The 17,530-nt window shown below is 40.0% G+C and overlaps 1 protein-coding gene across 1 annotated transcript in view; it reads left to right on the top strand.

Moving 5' to 3' along the window:
* Positions 1–4,448: 4,448 nt before the first annotated feature.
* LOC125483337 (uncharacterized protein C3orf85-like) overlaps positions 4,449–17,530 on the top strand; it is a 32,393-nt gene continuing 19,311 nt past the window's right edge. The window contains exons 1-2 of the mRNA XM_048598235.1: positions 4,449–5,055; positions 5,321–5,370. Coding sequence (XP_048454192.1) covers positions 5,322–5,370 — 49 coding nt within the window. The 5' untranslated portion in view covers positions 4,449–5,055; position 5,321. The remainder of the gene's footprint in view (positions 5,056–5,320; positions 5,371–17,530) is intronic.

Below are 17,530 nucleotides of genomic sequence, written 5' to 3'. Positions count from 1 at the left end.
AGGTTTTCTACGCAATGTTTGTCTGGAAGATGGGTGTTACAAAAGAAGCTAGAAGGTACCTGGGAAAGACTGAAAGGGCAAATCCTTGATTATATAACCTCTTGAGAAACTTAGAAGGTCACAAATATCTTCTGCATTAAAAAAGTTAGGAACCTGTTCATTCAGACTTCTACCAACATTTGAATTTGTTAATCTTCAATAAATGAGTTCATTTCAGGGATGACACAGCATCGTGTGTGAGCTGAAATAAGTAACCTCATCCCGGAATAATGGTGCAAAGAGCCTCTTGTGGTGCAGTTGCTGTGTCGCTATCTCTGAGCCAGGAGACTTGGGTTAAAGTCTCACTTGCTCCAGGCGTGTATAATAACAAAGATGCGAGGGGCAAAATTTAAAGGTGATGTATGAGTCAGGTTTTTTACAGAGAGCGGTGGGTGCCTAGACCTCGCTGCCGGGGAGGTAGTGGAAGTAGATACTATAGTGACTTTTAAAGGGCGTCTTGACAAAGACATGAATAGGATGGGAATACAGGGATACGGTCCCCGGAAGGGTAGGGGGTTTTAGTTGTGACGATCAGCATGTCGGTGCAGGCTTGGAGGGCCGAAGGGTCTGTTCCTGTGCTGTAATTTTCTTTGTTCTTTGTTCTATCTCTGAACAGGTTGGTTAGAAAATATAATGATGCATAGTGGAATAACTGATCTCATCCAGAATATCATGGTGCAAGCTGCAGTAACTAATTCTTTTAAAGGAGGGAAGAGTAAGAAAAGGTCACCATTTTAAACAGATGAAGAGAACAACAGGACCAGATGACTCTCAATAAATATGTTTGAAAAATTGCTTTATATTGTTTTAATTTATTCCTCAGTCAGCTATCTGAGTTACCTTATGATTGACGGATAATTAACTGCAGAGACATTTTATAGGACAATCGTAAGAACATTGGTCCAAGAAAGACCACTGACTCACTCTATTGACTTCCATCATTCAACTAAATAGTTTGTATATTAACCTCATCGACCCACTTGTGGTTCATATCTCTTAATGCTCTTGTGAATCTCGTTTATCTCAATTGACATAACTTCAACCATGTTTTTGGACAAAATGTTCCAGAATTTCACTTTTTTGTGAGAAGTACCCCTAAAGAGCCTGGCTGTAATTTTAAGGTTACCCCATCTTGTTCTGGTCTCCCACACCGAAAGGAAATAATTTCTGTCTTTCTCTTCTTTGAACTCCTGGCTCAGAGGTAGAGACTAATATTTCATTAGTATTTTTATAGGATCCTTGTTGCATCAGATTTTTTTTTGAGAGTCCTACATGTCTTTTAGCCTTCCCCAAGTATCCTCTGACTTCTAATTATTATTATGAGCTTATACCAGCCCATTAATTTTAAGTGTTTTTGGTACATCAACTGCTCAGTCTCTCTGCTCTTCCCTAATATCTGTATTTAGAAAATACTCTGACTCTCTGAATTGCATTGCCTTGTATTTTGCCATGTGCTGCAATTTCACCCATTCACCTAACCTATGAAAGGCCATCTACAATTTTTTTACATGAGTATGGAAGTCATTAGGGAGTAGGAAACAGAGAAAGATAATGGGTGTGTCCTCCATTTGATCGGGTCCTAGTAATGGAGTCCTTCAGGACTCTGAACAGTAACAAGAATCACAGAATGGTCACAACACAAAAGGAAACCATTCATCCCAACATGTCTATGCTGGCTCTGAAGGAACAATCAACTAGTGTCACTCTGCAACCTTCTCTTCATCCTTGCACATTTCTCTGCTTCATATAATAATCCAATCCCCTCTTGAATAGCTTGAATGAATTTGCTTCTACTGCACCGCTAGACTCTGCAGATCCTAGCCTTTGCCTGCAGGAAAATGTTTTTCATCATGTTTTCATTACTTCTTTTGCCAATTACCTTAAATGTGTGTTCATTGGCTCTTGGTCCTTTTATTAAATAGGATGTTTTCTTTTTCCATATATACTCTCCAGATCCTTCATTAAATGGACCAAATCTTTTTTCATGCAGAGGATGGTGCATGTATGGAATGAGCTGCCAGAGGAAGTAGCGAAGGCTGGTAAAATTACAACATTTAAAAGGCATCTGGATGGGTACCTGAATAGAAAGGGTTTAGAGGGATATGGGTCAAATGCTGGTAAATATGACTAGGTCAGATTTGGATGTCTGGTAAGTGTACACGAGTTGGACTAAAGGGCCTGTTTCAATGCTGTATGACTCTTTAACATTTAAAAGACTTTTGGACTGGTACATGGATAGGAAGGGTTTAAAGAGATATGGACCAAATGGAGGTAAATGCAACTAGTTAAGTTGGGATATCTATTAGATAGACAGCTGGACTGAAGGGTTTGTTTTCATGCTGTATGACTCTATAACATTTAAAAGACTTTTGGACAGGTATATGGATAGGAAGGGTTTGGAGAGATATGGACCAAATGCAGGTAAATGGAACTAGTTTAGTTGAGACATCTATTAGGTAGACAAGTTGGACTAAAGGGTCTATTTCTGTACTATATGATTATATGTATCTATGACTTCTCTCAATCTTCTCTGAGGAAAGATGTCCCAACTTATCTAATCTTAGTAACCAAAGTTCCTTATCTCTAGAGTTATTCTATAAATCGTTTGCACATTATACTCTTTTTGATAAAGTCCAGGGAAGCGTATGGTTTATTAACCATGCTCTCAACCTATCCTGACACCTTTAATGACTTACCGACCTTAGCTTTTCATTGTATTCATCAATAACATCGGTTTCTGAATAGAGAGCTGTATGCCAAGTTTGTAGATGATGACGTCAAGTGGCACAGTCTAAATGCTGACTCTAATTCTCTGTTTTATTATTTTTGCTGACAATTTCCTTCGTGAAATCTTATCAAAATCTTTCTGGAAGTCTAAATGGATAACATCCATAGCCATTACATAATTTTATCATGGAAATGACCTCAAAAAATTCGAATAAGTTTGTTAGGTTTGACCTACCCTTTACAGATATATGGTTCAGAATTCTATATTTCCCCTCAATACAGGATGGCAGGCAGGGAGTATAAAATTACAAACCTTGCCAATTGCCTGTCTGCTCACTACTGGTCCATAAGTATTTTACTTGCAATGAGAGAAACCCATGTCAAGTCATAAGGCTGCCTGGCAAAAAGCTGTAAGGTTGGCAGACAGGTTGGGGCAGGGTTTGCCTCCTAGTTAGGGACCCCTGTGCTCATTTGAGGCTGTAACCCATGGTGTGAACCTTCCCCAGATGCCCCATTGACCAGTCACGCCTTCCATCCCACCCTCAACCTAGCCCTTTTATGGGGAAAGTGTTGATGTGTATGTACAAGCCTTCTGTAGTTGAATTTGTTTGCACTGAGATGTCATTTGTGAGCACAAATATCTAATATTGTCCAAGCTGCCAAGCTTGTGAGCCATATAGTTATGCTTCATTGAGGCTTAGTGACTAGTTAGGGAGGGAGGGGGGGACACAATATGTGTTAAATCTATAATGCCAATAATTAGGTATTTTTCAAGTTTCAAATGCTACATCAGAAAAATAATTTAACATTATTTAACAATGAAGCTGCACTGTATCCCTAGAATCCCTGAAAATGCTCCCTTTCCAAACTGCAAATATGTCAACCAAAAAAAGGAACAATCTTACAATACAACACAATATCATTGAGTTGCATGAGCTTTGCAGGATGCCATGATGTAGAGGTGCCAGTGTTGGAGTGGAGTGGACAAAGTCAGAAGTCATACAACACCAGGTTATAGTCCAACAGGTTTATTTGAAATCAAAAGCTTTTGGAGCACTTCTCCTTCATCAAGTGAACCACATAATTCCTTGTAGTTCGGGAATGGTAGCATTGCCACAACAGTGTCCCTCTTGCTACTCCTGCCTAACATTTGAACTTCAGCCTCGTCTATCATATGTTGCACAACCAGGATTGGTCTTCATAGTGGAACTAGCTTAGTTTAAGAAACCAATAGGTGAAGCTGGACTGAAGAAATCCCTACTTGTTCTCGCATAGTTCAACAACAATAAATGGAAAAAAAATGGAATAAAAACCACTTTTGCCACTATCAGTGAAAAAGAGAGGAGAAAAGAACCTTATTGATGCTAGGGCATCATGAGTAAGATTAACTGAAATGAAGTCTATTTAAGGGCAATAGATTTTAATGATTAAAATCCATAATTATTGTATGTACTGTGGGAGAGGGATGAGGCTCCTGGGAATTTGAATGTTGTTGCGAAGGTAGCAACACTTGTATGAAACCTTGTGCACAATGAACACAATTTGCAGCTTTCCTAGGTTAATAACCTCCATAAAAGTGTTAAGCTCAATACTGACACACTTGTTTCTCAGTGGGTCGTGAATTATGTGGCTTAATGTCCAAAGCGGGGGTAATGCAGCCTTGTCGTGCTGGAGGAGTGATGCTTTATCAGTGGCAGCACTTTTTAATTGAATCTCAAACCGGGTTCCCCAGGTGGGGTGAACCTTTAAAGGATAACTGCGCTATTTGACGAACAACAATGGTATTCTCTCTTCCACCCTGGCCAATATTTGTCCTATATACATCACCTATAAACAAGCTATGAGATAACTAACTGGTTGCAAATCGAACTGCGGTGTTTCCCAGCAACAGTGACTGTTTCAAAAATATCTCCTAGTTAGGGAAAGGTGCTATCTAAATTCAATTTCTCTCTCTCTCTCTGTTTAAAGCGCCCAAGGCTCCTTTTAAAGATTTCTTTGGGTGGGAACAGATTGCCTGCTGTGTTTTAGAGCCACATGAAGTGTCAGGAGTGTGACAACCGAAAGGAATTTCCACTCTGCCGTGTGCCAGAGTAACCTGGGACTCCTGGGGAACCTTTGAACCGCAGTCGGGAAACAGGAGTAGTATCAATGAAGGTTTGTTTTGAATGGTTCGAGGCGTGGTCAGTGCCAAGTCAATGTATTTCCATTCAGAAAAATAGTCTGGGATCTCTGGGCTGCAAGTCACTTCAGTTCAGAAGAAACTGGAGTTCGAGCATTCAGAAAAACAATGTAAGTGAGTCGCTCGCTGCCTCATTTATGTAGAACTAATATAGTAGCTAAACGCTTGATTTTTATTTAAAATACAAAAAAAACTGCGGATGCTGGAGATTTACAACAAAAAACACCATTGGAAACGTTAACCCTGCTTTCTCCCTGCCTGCTGAGTTTCTCCAACGGTTTCTGCTTTTGCTTAATTATACCTGTTCGGTTCAGTCTCTGTTTTGCAGTAGGTAGGAAACTCACCTGATGGAATGGGTTTTGTGTTTTCTTCCAGAATGTCGTTTGTGAGCTTCCAACTGAGTCTCGTCCCTCTGCTCATTTATGGTAAGGTGAAAGATTATTGTTCCTCTCAGCTACCGTGACATACTACTGGTCCCAACAAACCGCCGCCGTTAAGTACGCTTAAACCACTCAGGATTTGAAATGCTAGCAACAGGATGTTTATGAAAAGTATCGTCTAGCTCCTCTAATCCACGACAATGAATTACTAAAGAGTCTATTTGGCACATTTTAGCAACAACGCTTTATTTTTATTTAAATGCTGTATAAAGGCCACATTCCATTCTGCAAAACCGAATATCCATCTTCTGAGGAAAGGTCATTCGACCCGAAACATTGACTCTGATTTTCTCTCCACAGATGCTGCCAGACCTGCTGAGCTTTTCCAGCAACTTTTGTTTTTGTTTGAGAACATTCAACTCCTCAGGTTGTGATACAAACTCATGATGCATAATCCATAAAATGATAAATCATAAAAAATGTTCAGTGTCTAAAATGATGTGGAATACATGCCTCACTGCAATATATTGGATACTTAAAATACTTCAACATTAAGTTTGACTGTGTCCTACTATTGAATGGTGATTAGATCTTATATCTCCAATGTGCCATGTTTCATTTGTGAAGAGCTTGAAAGTAAATGTTGACTAAATTTTGATCAGTTTAACATAGGATTAATTGGTTTGGCATCTGTATAATGAACTGGCAAATTAGGCGAATTTTGGAAACCCTCTCAACTAATAGATAGGTCTAATTGATCCTTAGGAGCCTGATTTGCCATTTAAACACTGGGCCTGACGAAGGCCAGCTATCAAGACATAGGTTATAATACTCTGGGTGTGAATGGCCAAATGTCTTTCAAGCTTGTTGCTATGGGCTCCAGTCTGAAGCAGGGTAGCCGTGACCCGTTTAATAAACTTGCTGGTTGTGAAACCTACACATGTCTGCACCTGAACACTGAAATGAGATAAAAGTATAAATGTTTAATGTGACAATTATCTTCACTGCCATAGGCAATGGTTGACTCTCTTTTCCCACCGGTCATCCTTCAACATGGTGCACAGTTCAATGAGTACAAGTTTGACATTTACAAGCTGTGATGACACTGCTACTGTGACAGGATAGTGCCTTCTGCTGAGTACAACCCTTCAGTCATTCCCTGTTCCGCATCCCCTATGTTTGATGTTGCAGACGAAGAGCACTGTAGTTCCTCATCAGTTCGTACATGGAACTCATGTCTCTGTTTATGAGTACTGTGTTCAAGGTTGATGCTTCTCTTTATCTCCCTGGCTGGCTTCAGTGCTACATACATTTATTGGCCACAGATTACAAGCAAGCATCTTCTAACACAATGACCACAACTTAAGCCAGTGCCTATCTCTCAGAGTGCAAATGAATCCCAGTCTATGCCCCATGTGCCTACAAATAAACATTTAGGTTAATGGTTTGGACAAGGGGGATGTTGTTGTACTGTGTTAGCATCCTTTCCTCTGAGCTAGGAGACCTAGGTTTAAGTCCTACTTGCTCTGGTAGTGTGCAATAAAGTCTCTCTAAACAGATCGATTTAAAAAATATATTAACACCTCTCAAACTGTCAATTGTTACATTTAGTTAATCAATCTTTTATAAACAATAGCAATTGTTGATGCAGTTAACCAGTTTCAGTTGCTAATCAGAAGTTTGTGCCTGTGACCAGAATTCTCATTTCTATTTCTGTTCAAACATTCAGTTTACATTTTAAAATTACTCCAACTACAGCATTTCTAAAATTATTTGCATTGTTGCGTCTTTTAAATTTACTCAAATTACGATATTGTCAAAGGCAGTGTCTGACCCTGACAATAGTGCATCAACAAATGAATCAATAAAACACTTGTTAGTAAATTATTCAACATTAGTCTGCTGCAATATTTTAAGGAAACATCACTCTTCTTATACTGCACGTCATTCATTTCACTCTAATACTTTGTCAAAGTGTACAATTGAATCAAAGCAACTAACCTTTCAAATTATTCACCAAAAATATTCATGTACAGCTCTTCATTTTGCAAATGCTCACAGTTAAGCTTTTTCTTGCAGTTTGTGAGAATTCACAAACTTTAATTTATTCTTACACACGCAATGCTAATTACTTGTTTTTAAAATTAAAACAGAGTTACTCTGTCCCCTGTAGTGCTCACATTGAGGAAGAGAAAATTTTCACATTGATGTAATTTGCTTTAATGAAAGCAACAAATTCTAAATTACCTGCTGTTTGCACAAGTGTTTTATTAAACATCACAAGTAACGTACTATGATTATTAGTACAGTCAATATAATTCCTCACATACGTCATTATCATAAACCAAAACCAGTTCTGATGAAGAGTCACTGGACTCAAAACGTTAACTCTGCTTACTTTCCGCATATGCTGCCAGACCTGCTGAGTTTTACCAGAAATTTCTATTTATGTTTCAGATCTCCAGTTCTTTGTTTTACATTAATAATAAACCATATTTTCATCCAATGTCGACTCAGATTGTACACTACTCTCCTGCAATTTATGATTTTCTAACACTGGTTTGCCTGTTTATTATCTTGTAACATTATTACTATTTGGCTTTCTGGATCTTAGAATCTTAGAATCCCTACAGTGTTGAAACAGGCCGTTAGGCCATTGAGTCCACACTGACCCTCCGAACAGCTGCCCACCCAGACCCACCCCCCTCGCCACTGCCTCTAACCCGGCATTCCCCACGGCCATTGGACTGTGGGAGGAAACTGGAGCACTCAGAGAAACCCCACACAGACACAAGGAGAATGTGCTCCACACAGATTGTTGTCCGAGGGTGGAATCAATCTGAGGTCCCTGGTGCTGTGAGACAGCAATGCTAAGCACTGAGCCACTATGCCACCCTACTGTGCCAGGTCTTCTCAATTTAAACTTAAGACCAAGAACTAATCGCGGTATCGGATGGCCAAAATCCCCCGTGTGATAGTGACATGTATCTGAGTGATAAGGATTCAATGGGCATTTCCCACTCGCGTTGTTCAGTAGGTTTCAAACAAAATGTTGGATCTTCAATTTGACCAAACTTCAGGCCATGGGGACCTTGGTGGAAGTGATTGTGCTGCACCACACAATAATTTGCTCAAGGCAGATAACTACTGTCAGTGTGGCTGGATGGCAGTTTTGTAACTACATGGTGTTGCATCGTTCGTCTATAGTGAATCCACAGGCAACACTTCATGGGCTATTACAATTGTAACTGGAAATGCAGTCATATTTAATTTGAATTCAAAAATCCAAGTCACCTGTTTTCCACGTCATGTTTTGTTATAAACCATTGATGTTATTGATGTGAACTATGCCTTATACTAAATCTCACTTGCTTTGTGCATATATGTCACAGCCATGTCTTCGGCCTGTACCCCTGGAACTACTATCCTCGTACTGTAGCATGGTAATTCACATGGTAAATATCACAGGCCTTTCTCCATAAACCTACACCATTGCTAACACTTGTCAAACTAAATTTCAGGTAATCATCATTACAGAATTCGGTATCTGATTGTTTACAAAGTCCGTTGATCCCATCTGTACCTCATCGAAGAGAAAGCTTTTATACCTGGGATACATGATTGCTAGATTGCTCCCATGAAATAGGTAGCCAGACCTGTAACAATCAATATTGTCTGAACTATAATCCATCTGTTGGCAAAATGTAGTGAAAAAGAATCATACCCAAATGTTATCCCTGTTGTTCTCTTTCCACAGAGGCTGCCACACGCGCTGAGTTTCTCCAGCATTCTGTGTTTTTACATGTGTAGTATTCACACTTTTATAGTTTTTGCATGATTCATGTGAAACTAATTGGTATATTTTGGATATTCTCATCACTGGAATCTGAACTAGATTTACAATAGGACGCGCTCTATCAATTATTGAATTAGTATTTGCCAGTTTGATTCAAATACGTCATCCTTGTTTACCATATTTTAAGACAGTTACTGGTCTCAAACCTGATGCTCAAATGATTGAGCCTTTATGACAAAATACTTATGAACCTGATTTTTGGATTTTCCAAAATTCTATGTTGCAATTTGATTTATCCAAGCATTGAATTCATATCCTCAACCTTATTTCGTCCCACAATTCTTGCCTTAACTCAATTTAAACGGATTTGAACTCTTGAGACAATGCATAGTTTGATCCTCACATTAGTCAAATAAAATTTCAAGCTCCATTAAGCATTTAACCTTAAACATCTTTGATTATTAGAATATTTTTAACCCACAAATAATCACCTTTTATATTCATATCGATTCTGATGAATGGTTTTGAACTGAAAGGGTCTTGTAGCAAAGGAGCAAAGGAGCAAAGGTATTGTTATAGCTTAAGTATTTTCTAACTTTCCGGACATTTTTGGAAAATTGTTTTAAATTTTGGTCTCCCTGCTATACGGCAGATGCCATGAAACTTGAGAGCGTTCAGAAAAGATTTACAAGGATGTTGCCACGGTTGGAGGGTTTGAGCTATAGGGTGAGGCTGAATAGGCTGGGGCTATTTTCCCTGGAGCATTGGAGGCTGAAGGGTGATCTCACAGAGATTTATTAAATCATGAGGGTCATGGATAGGTGAATAATCAAGGTCTTTTCCCCAGGTTAGGGGAGTCCAAAGCTAGAGGGCATAGGTTTAAGGTGAGAGGGGAAATATTTAAAAGGGACTTAAAGGGCAAATTTTTCACTCAGAGCATGGTGCATGTATAGAATGAGCTGCCAGAGGAAGTGGGGGAGGCTGGTGCAGTCACAACATTTAAAAGGCATCTGGATGGGTACATGAATAGGAAGGTTTAGAAGGATATGGTCCAAATGGTGGAAAATGGGACTAGATTAATTTAGAATATCTGGTCGGTATGGACAAGTTGTACCAAAGGATCTGTTTCATTGCTGTACATCTCTATGATTCTATGACCAGATTTGCATAGAGTTAATTAAGAAATAAAAACATCCAAACATGCCTTCATGCCAATTTTGATTTATATTCATGTAGCTAAGAGACCATCTGAGCTAGCTGAGTTGTCATTTTGCTGACCATTTCCGGAATACAAAATTCCATGTATATTTGTGCAGTGATCTAACTTTAAAGCAAACACTTAAAATAGTCGCTCGTTTTTGTTGCTGCATCTACATCGCGAATTTGGTAAAATAAATGTTTCCTGCATAAGGGGTCAAAATTGGATGAAGTTCGATGCAAGCATGAACAATATTATTATTTAATGCATTTTTAACAGCTGCAAGCTCAGTAGCTCATACATCCCGTTGAGAAACCAATCTTCTGTAAATTGTTTAGATGATGCTAATTGCCTACAGCCAAATCATGCCGCTTTGGATATTACATTTAAATTAGTCTTATCTATTCTGTGTATCGTTCATAATAAGTGCTAGATAGCATAAATATTTTTGGTCAATAATTAGAAGGATTTTTTTTCTAGATTGAATTGTGATTCAAGTTCTCATAAAAGGGAGGAATAACTTTGCAATTAAAAATTAAAGTGTCCTCATTAATGCCTTCTCATTCATCCAACAAATTCCTTCCAAAACAAATGGAGCTTCACATCTTTTCAAATTGAAAAGCCAAATCCTTCATCAGGGAAGCACATGGGATGGTGACTGAACAGCATTGTTTTCTCTTAGTCAATTAGATCTTACCAATACATATTTAATTCTAGCTTTTAAAATCTTAGCCTTACTATTCATGCGCCTGATGTGCAATTAATGGGTAGTTTTGTCAGATGCTGACCCTGTTGCAAGTCCCAATAACAAGGTATTTCCATAAATAATGTAAATAGAGATGCTTTTTGCAATGTTTCGTAATGTCAGAGGGAATGTTAGTGCAGTACATCAGAACGTCGTCTGCTGAATTGGTAGAGGTGGCTCATTTTGGTCCAGGATTTTTTTAGGCTCTAAACTCCATGTCAGCTTTGTAAATATGACACGGGGTGTGGTGACCCTCAGGTTCAACCATCACCAGTCATCTCTCTCTTTCATGAGAGAGCAATCCTATGGCCTGGTAAGATTATAGCAATTTTATGGCAGCTACATCGTAAAGATACTTTCACTTATCTGTAGGTAAGAAAGATTTCTGATGGCGAGAATTATGCTGTCAGTCTCACTGAACATTGGGTAAATCATTGACCTTCTTATACATAAATTACAGAATGAAACAGGTGCAAAAAGGCTTTGAGGACAAATGTCCACGTATCAAAATGTATCAGTAATACATCCAATTTGAGATTGGTGGAATTGATTTCCAGCATCTTGTGAGAATGTGAACCTTGGGATACATTCACTTCTAAGAGTTGCTAAATAGCAGAAATCATTTCTGATCAGCAGTAGGTGCCAGGCTTCCAGAGGAGTTCAAAACTTATATGCTGTGCTTGAGGATCTGACTAGGAGACAGAGAAGACTACATGTCAGGGGTTGCTAAATTACTTGTCCTACTGGGAAAGCAGCGGATTAGATAGATTCCACGTAAGAGACTCACGAGGAGTCAAGAGCAGCTGGGTTGCTGTTTGCTAGGAGGACTTATGGAGAAGTTCAAGGAAACAATAAGCAGCTAGATGTTGGAATCAGAGCTCAGAGGAAGTCCTGGGAAGCTTAGAAAGAGGGATAGTCACTGGCTGTGTGTTTCAGAAGCTCTGATGGACTCAGAAGAAATTGGAAAGCAACAATACATCAGAGCAGCTGAGCCAGTGGGTGTTGAAAATCTCACAAATAGTATTTGCTTGACGTAACTGAGTGAGATTCAAACTTAGGTGTGGCAGATCCTGTACACGAGAGAGAGAGAGAGTGTGGGTGTGTGTGAGAGAGAGAGAGACAGAGTGTGTGCGTGTGCATGTGTGCATGTGTGTGTGTGTGTGTGTATATGTACGTAAGAGAGAGAGTGTGTGTCAGAGAGAGAGACAGTGTGTGTGTGTGTGTGTGAATGTGAGAGAGAGAGAGAGACAGAGAATGTGAGTGTGTGTGTGTGTGAGAGAGAGAGTGTGTGTGAGAGAGAGAGAATGTGTGTGTCTTTGTGTGAGAGTGTGTGTGTGTGTGTGTGTGTGAGAGAGAGAGAGAATGTGTGTGTGTGAGAGAGAGTGTGTGTGTGTTTGTGTTTGTGTGTGTGTGTGTGTGAGAGAGAGAGTGTGTGTGTGAGAGAGAGAGAGTGTGTGTATGTGTGTGTGTGTGCGTGTGTGTGTGAGAGAGGGTCTGTGTGAGTGTGTGAGTATGTGTGATTGTGAGAGAGTGTGTGTATATCTGTGCATGTGAGTGTGTGTATGAGAGGGAGAGTATATAGTGTGGTGGGGTCACCTGTAGTGCGACATGAACCCAAGATCATGGTTGAGGCCATCCTCATGGCTATGGAACTTGGCTACCTGCCTCTGCTCAGCGATTTTGTGTTACTGTTTATCTCAAAGTCTGCCTTGGAGGACACTTCCCTGAAGATCCGAGGCTAAATGTCCTTGACCGCTGAAGTGTTCCCCCCACTGGGAGGGAACATCCCTGCCTGGCGATTGTTGCGCGGTGTCCATTCACCCGTGGTTGTAGCATCTGCAAAGTTTCAACAACATACCATGCCTCGGGGCATCCTTGCCGACAGCGTATGAGATAGACAACTTTGGCCGAGTCACATGAGTATCTGCCATGTACGTGGTGGGTGGTGTTCCCACGTGCGATGGTGGTGTCCATGTCGATGATCTGACATGTCTTACAGAAGTTACCATGACAGCGTTGGGTGGTGTTGTGGTCGATGTTGTCCTGAAGGCTGGGTAGTTTGCTGCGAACAATGGTCTGTTTAAGGTTTGGCGGTTGTTTGAAGGCAAGAAGTGGAGGCGCGGGGAAGATCGTGGCGAGGTGCTCATTGTCATCGATAATGTGCCGAAGGCTGTGAAGAACAAGGGGTTCTTTATAGCCTTCCGGGAAATACTGGATGATGAAACATACCTTTTTGGTTGTAGCCCACTGTCTGTCTTCTGAGGAAGTCATTATGGTTTTTTGCTGTGGTACGGTGGAACTGACGATCGATGAGTTGAGCATCATATCCTGTTCCTATGAGGGTGTCCTTCAACACCTTCAGGTGTCCATCGCATTTCCCCTCATCTGTGCAGATCCTTTGTATATGTAAGGGCTTGTCTGTAGGGGATGGCTGTTTTAATACATTCATGGTGGAAGCTAGAGAAGTGCAGCATCGTGAGGTTATCTGTGGGCTTGCAGTAGAGTGAAGTACAGAGGTGCCCGTCCTTCATGGAGATGCGTGTGTCCAAGAATGAAACTGATTCTGAAGAGTAGTCCATGGTAAGTGTGATGGTGGGATGAAACTTGTTGGTATTGCCATGTAGTTGTTTCAGTGGTTCCTCACCATGAGTCCAAAGGAAGAAAATGTCATCAATGTATCTGGTGTTTAGTGTTCGTTGGAGGTCCCGTACAGCAAAAACATCTTGTTTGAACTTGTGCATGAAAATATTGGCATTTTGGGGAGCAAATTTGGTCCTTATGGCTGTTCCGTGTGTCTGAATGAAGAACTGGTTGTTGAAGGTGAAGATGTTGTGGTCGGGGATGAAGTGGATGAGTTGTAGGATGGCGTCTGGAAACTGGCAGTTGTTGGTATTGAATTCTGATGCTGTTGCAGTGATGCTGTCGTCATGGGGGATGCTGGTGTAGAGTGCCGAAATGTCCGTTGTGACAAGGAATGTTCCTGGTTCAATGTTCTATGGGTCCTGAGTTTCTGTAGGAAGTCCGTAGTGCCTGACAGAAGCTGGGACTTTTTTGTACAATGGGTTTCAAATTGCCCTCAACATAGCCAGAGAGGTTCTCACACAGGGTCCCATTGCCTGCTACAATGGGATGTCCAGGTGTGTTGGCTGACTCCAGATTCTAAACAAGGCCTCATACCTAAAATGCATTGTCTGACCTGAGATGTCACCTCTCGTATACACCTTTAATCATCTCAGGGAAATGACTTGAAAGAAATTCTGGGATTTGCATTTTAATCAATAGAAACCTGCGTCTCCTTTCTAACTGATTAAAGATTCAACAGGAGGCGGTCAGCGAGTCATTTTTAGGGTTGTTACCTTTCTGCTTATAAATTCTGTGTCAGTATACCTCCGCTTCCACACTACACCCGAAGAAGGAGCAGTGCTTCGAAAGCTAGTGTTTTCAAATAAATCTGTTGGACTATCACCTGGAGTCGTGTGATTTTTGACCATTTTGAATGCAAAGTCTTGCATTTGCCTTTAAAATAAGAAAAAAGTTAGGATCTAGGCTATCTTCTTAAAATATTTTGAGGGGGTTTGGTCTGGCCCATGACACCTTCAAGGAGAATGATGGACGGTATAAATGGCTGAGATGAGGAGTGGAAGAGGTGGAGCCAAAGATGACAAGTGGCCACTGTGAGCAATGCAGGACTTGGAGCCACTGCTGCAATCATAGCCTTTTGTTTTCGGGCCCCACATCTTGGGTCCTAGGGCTCCCCAACTCCAACTGGGGGTTGGGGAGGGAAGTTTGGCACAGTAACTCCCATTGGAAAACCCAGAACATCCTCATTTTCCCACTCCTGGGTTTCTAGTCACTATCAGGCACGATGTCGAAAAGAGCACCCCAGAAAAAAGAGAGAAAAATAGCTCCACAACGTCCATTCTTCCAAAAGTATAACTTCCTTCACATTTTGCTTTTCCTTCTTATTTTCTGTGGTCTTTAATGGTTTTTAATTTTAAATCAGATCTCTAATATTATTTATCAGTATTGTAGTATTCTTTGGACTTGTGGTCTAACATTGTCACCATCTTTCTATTTCAGATTTCCACATTTGGTAAGATCTCTTCTAGAGTATTGTGTGCAGTTATGGTCCCCCTGCTATAGGAAGGATATTGTTAAATTGGAGAGGGTTCAGAAAAAAATCACCAGGATTTTGCCAAGACTGGAGTGTTTTAGTTCTAAAAATAACTGGTGAGGCTGGGACTTTTTTCACTGGAGTGTAGGAGGTTGAAGGGTGACCTTATTAGAGATTTATAAAATCATGAGGGGCATGGAAAAAGATGAATAGCCAGAAGCATTTCTGTAGGATGGGGGAGTTCAAAACTAGTGACATATTTTTAAAGTTAGAGGAGAAGGTTTTAAAAAGGACATAAGGGGCAACTTTTTTGCACAGAAAGTGGTTCATGTGTGGAATGAACTGCCAGAAGAAGTAATAGATGCAGGTACAGTTACAACATTTAAAAGACATTTGGATAAGTACACGAATTGTAAAAGTTTAGAGGGATTTGGGCCAAATGCAGACAAGTGGAACTAGTTTACATTGGGACCATGGTTAGTGTGGACTAGTTGGACCAAAGAGCCTGTTTCCACGCTGTATGACTCTACGACTGTATGGTAGAGCAACTGCCACTGAGTTACCAGAAATACACATTTTAAAAACTATTGTACAAATTGCAATGTTTTCCCTTCAATTCATATTCTATTTCTTTATTAATTGGCAAACTAATTTATTTTGCATGTTATTTCAGCTAATAATACACAGTAGTGCGCTGGTATGGTACAGTATATGGATTGCGTATTTTTTTTTCTGTGCAAAATGTCCAAAGTATCATAACTTTGACTTTAACATTGATTCCTGCGGGAACTTATGATTCATATTTTTTTTTCAACAGGCAATTATCGCAAATGCAACCACAACGTTAACTTGACACTTGCCATATCTTTAAGTTGTTGGTGAATGGATGCTTTTCTAATTTGTTTTATCACTAGCTTCAAGAGAAAAAACTGAATGAAAGAGTGAGATGCTTCTCCAGCTCCAGTTACAAATCTGTATTTTTCTTTGCTGTTGAGCCACAGCTGCATTCATGCATTCCCGTGTCTGGGTTTTCTGAGCTGCATAATTTGACCCTTTTATTTCAAAATAATTTGACCTTTTATCTCACATGAAGTTGAACTAACCTCTGATTAGCTGATTGCTGTGACCATTTTAAGTCAATGACTTCCCTTTTTTGAAACAATTTTACTTTCTGAACGCACTAAGAATTAAAATCAAATGATGGCAATCAAACATTGAATGTCCATATTTTACCACTATCATGACAGTGTGTAATGTTTACTAACTTTACTCCTGAAAGGATTCTTTATAATCTTTGGATAAAACACTTGTCTTAAACTATACCATCAGCAGTAATGGTTTATCTTGATCTACTCTTTCTGTTCTCCTTTTACATCTTGAAATCATCGAACAAGCTACCCTTCTCAATTTAGGGAAATGTTTCTCTAATCTTCCCTTGCAATTTAAACCTAAGACATCAGGTATCATTGTGGTAAATCAACGCTGCACTCCCTCAAGGGCTAATATTACCTTTCCAAAAGTGCACTGCGCAGAATTGCTTTTAGTACTCCCAAGTGTGACCTAACCAGGAATCTATGTTTCTCAGCAGTTCAAGAAGAAAACACATCATCACCTTTTATGTGTTTAGTGTTTGACAGTAAATATCAATCGTAATAACCAAACAAAATCGCAGCAACTTCTTCAAAATCCTGTTTTTTAGATAGCACCTTCCACAAATCCAAAAGATCTTTACAACTGTTGAATTAGTTTTAAAATTTAAGAGGCGAATTTAACTTGTTATTGGTGGCTCAAATGACACCACATCTGGAGAAAGGAAATGCAACAAAATTTAGATGGTTTCAACAGCCAGGCCAGAAGTTAGGGATGTACATTAGGGGGAGGTGCTACTATCAAAGACTATTCATCGAGAATCCCAGTTTATTTTCTGGGGAGCTATGTTAGAATCCTGCCATGGAAGATGGTGGAATTTGAATTCATTTAAAAAAAAATTTGGGTTAAGGGCCTAATGATGACCCTGATGATGACTGTCAGGAATAAGACCCATCTGATACCCTCATGCGCTTTATGGAAAGAAATCTATCATCCTTACCTGGTCTGGCCTACATGTGACTCCAGATCTACAGCAATGTGATTGACTCTGAACTTCTCTCTGGCTAGTTAGAGATGGACAATAAATGTTGGCCTAGCCAACAACACCCACATCCTGTGAATGATTAAAAAAAACATTATTTTCTGCCTGAAGCTGGCAGGAATGATGTAGAGTCAGCAGGAGTGAAGTGAATTTTGCTGAGACTGAACAGAGTTGACCCTGCACTAAGGTAGTTGGTGGAGGGAGTGTATGTGGGAAGGGAC

Source organism: Rhincodon typus, chromosome 6 (genome assembly GCF_021869965.1).
Source record: "Rhincodon typus isolate 14 chromosome 6, sRhiTyp1.1, whole genome shotgun sequence".
Lineage (NCBI taxonomy): Eukaryota > Metazoa > Chordata > Chondrichthyes > Orectolobiformes > Rhincodontidae > Rhincodon > Rhincodon typus.
Note: the sequence above shows the minus strand (reverse complement) of the source record. Positions and strands in the feature narration are given on the sequence as shown.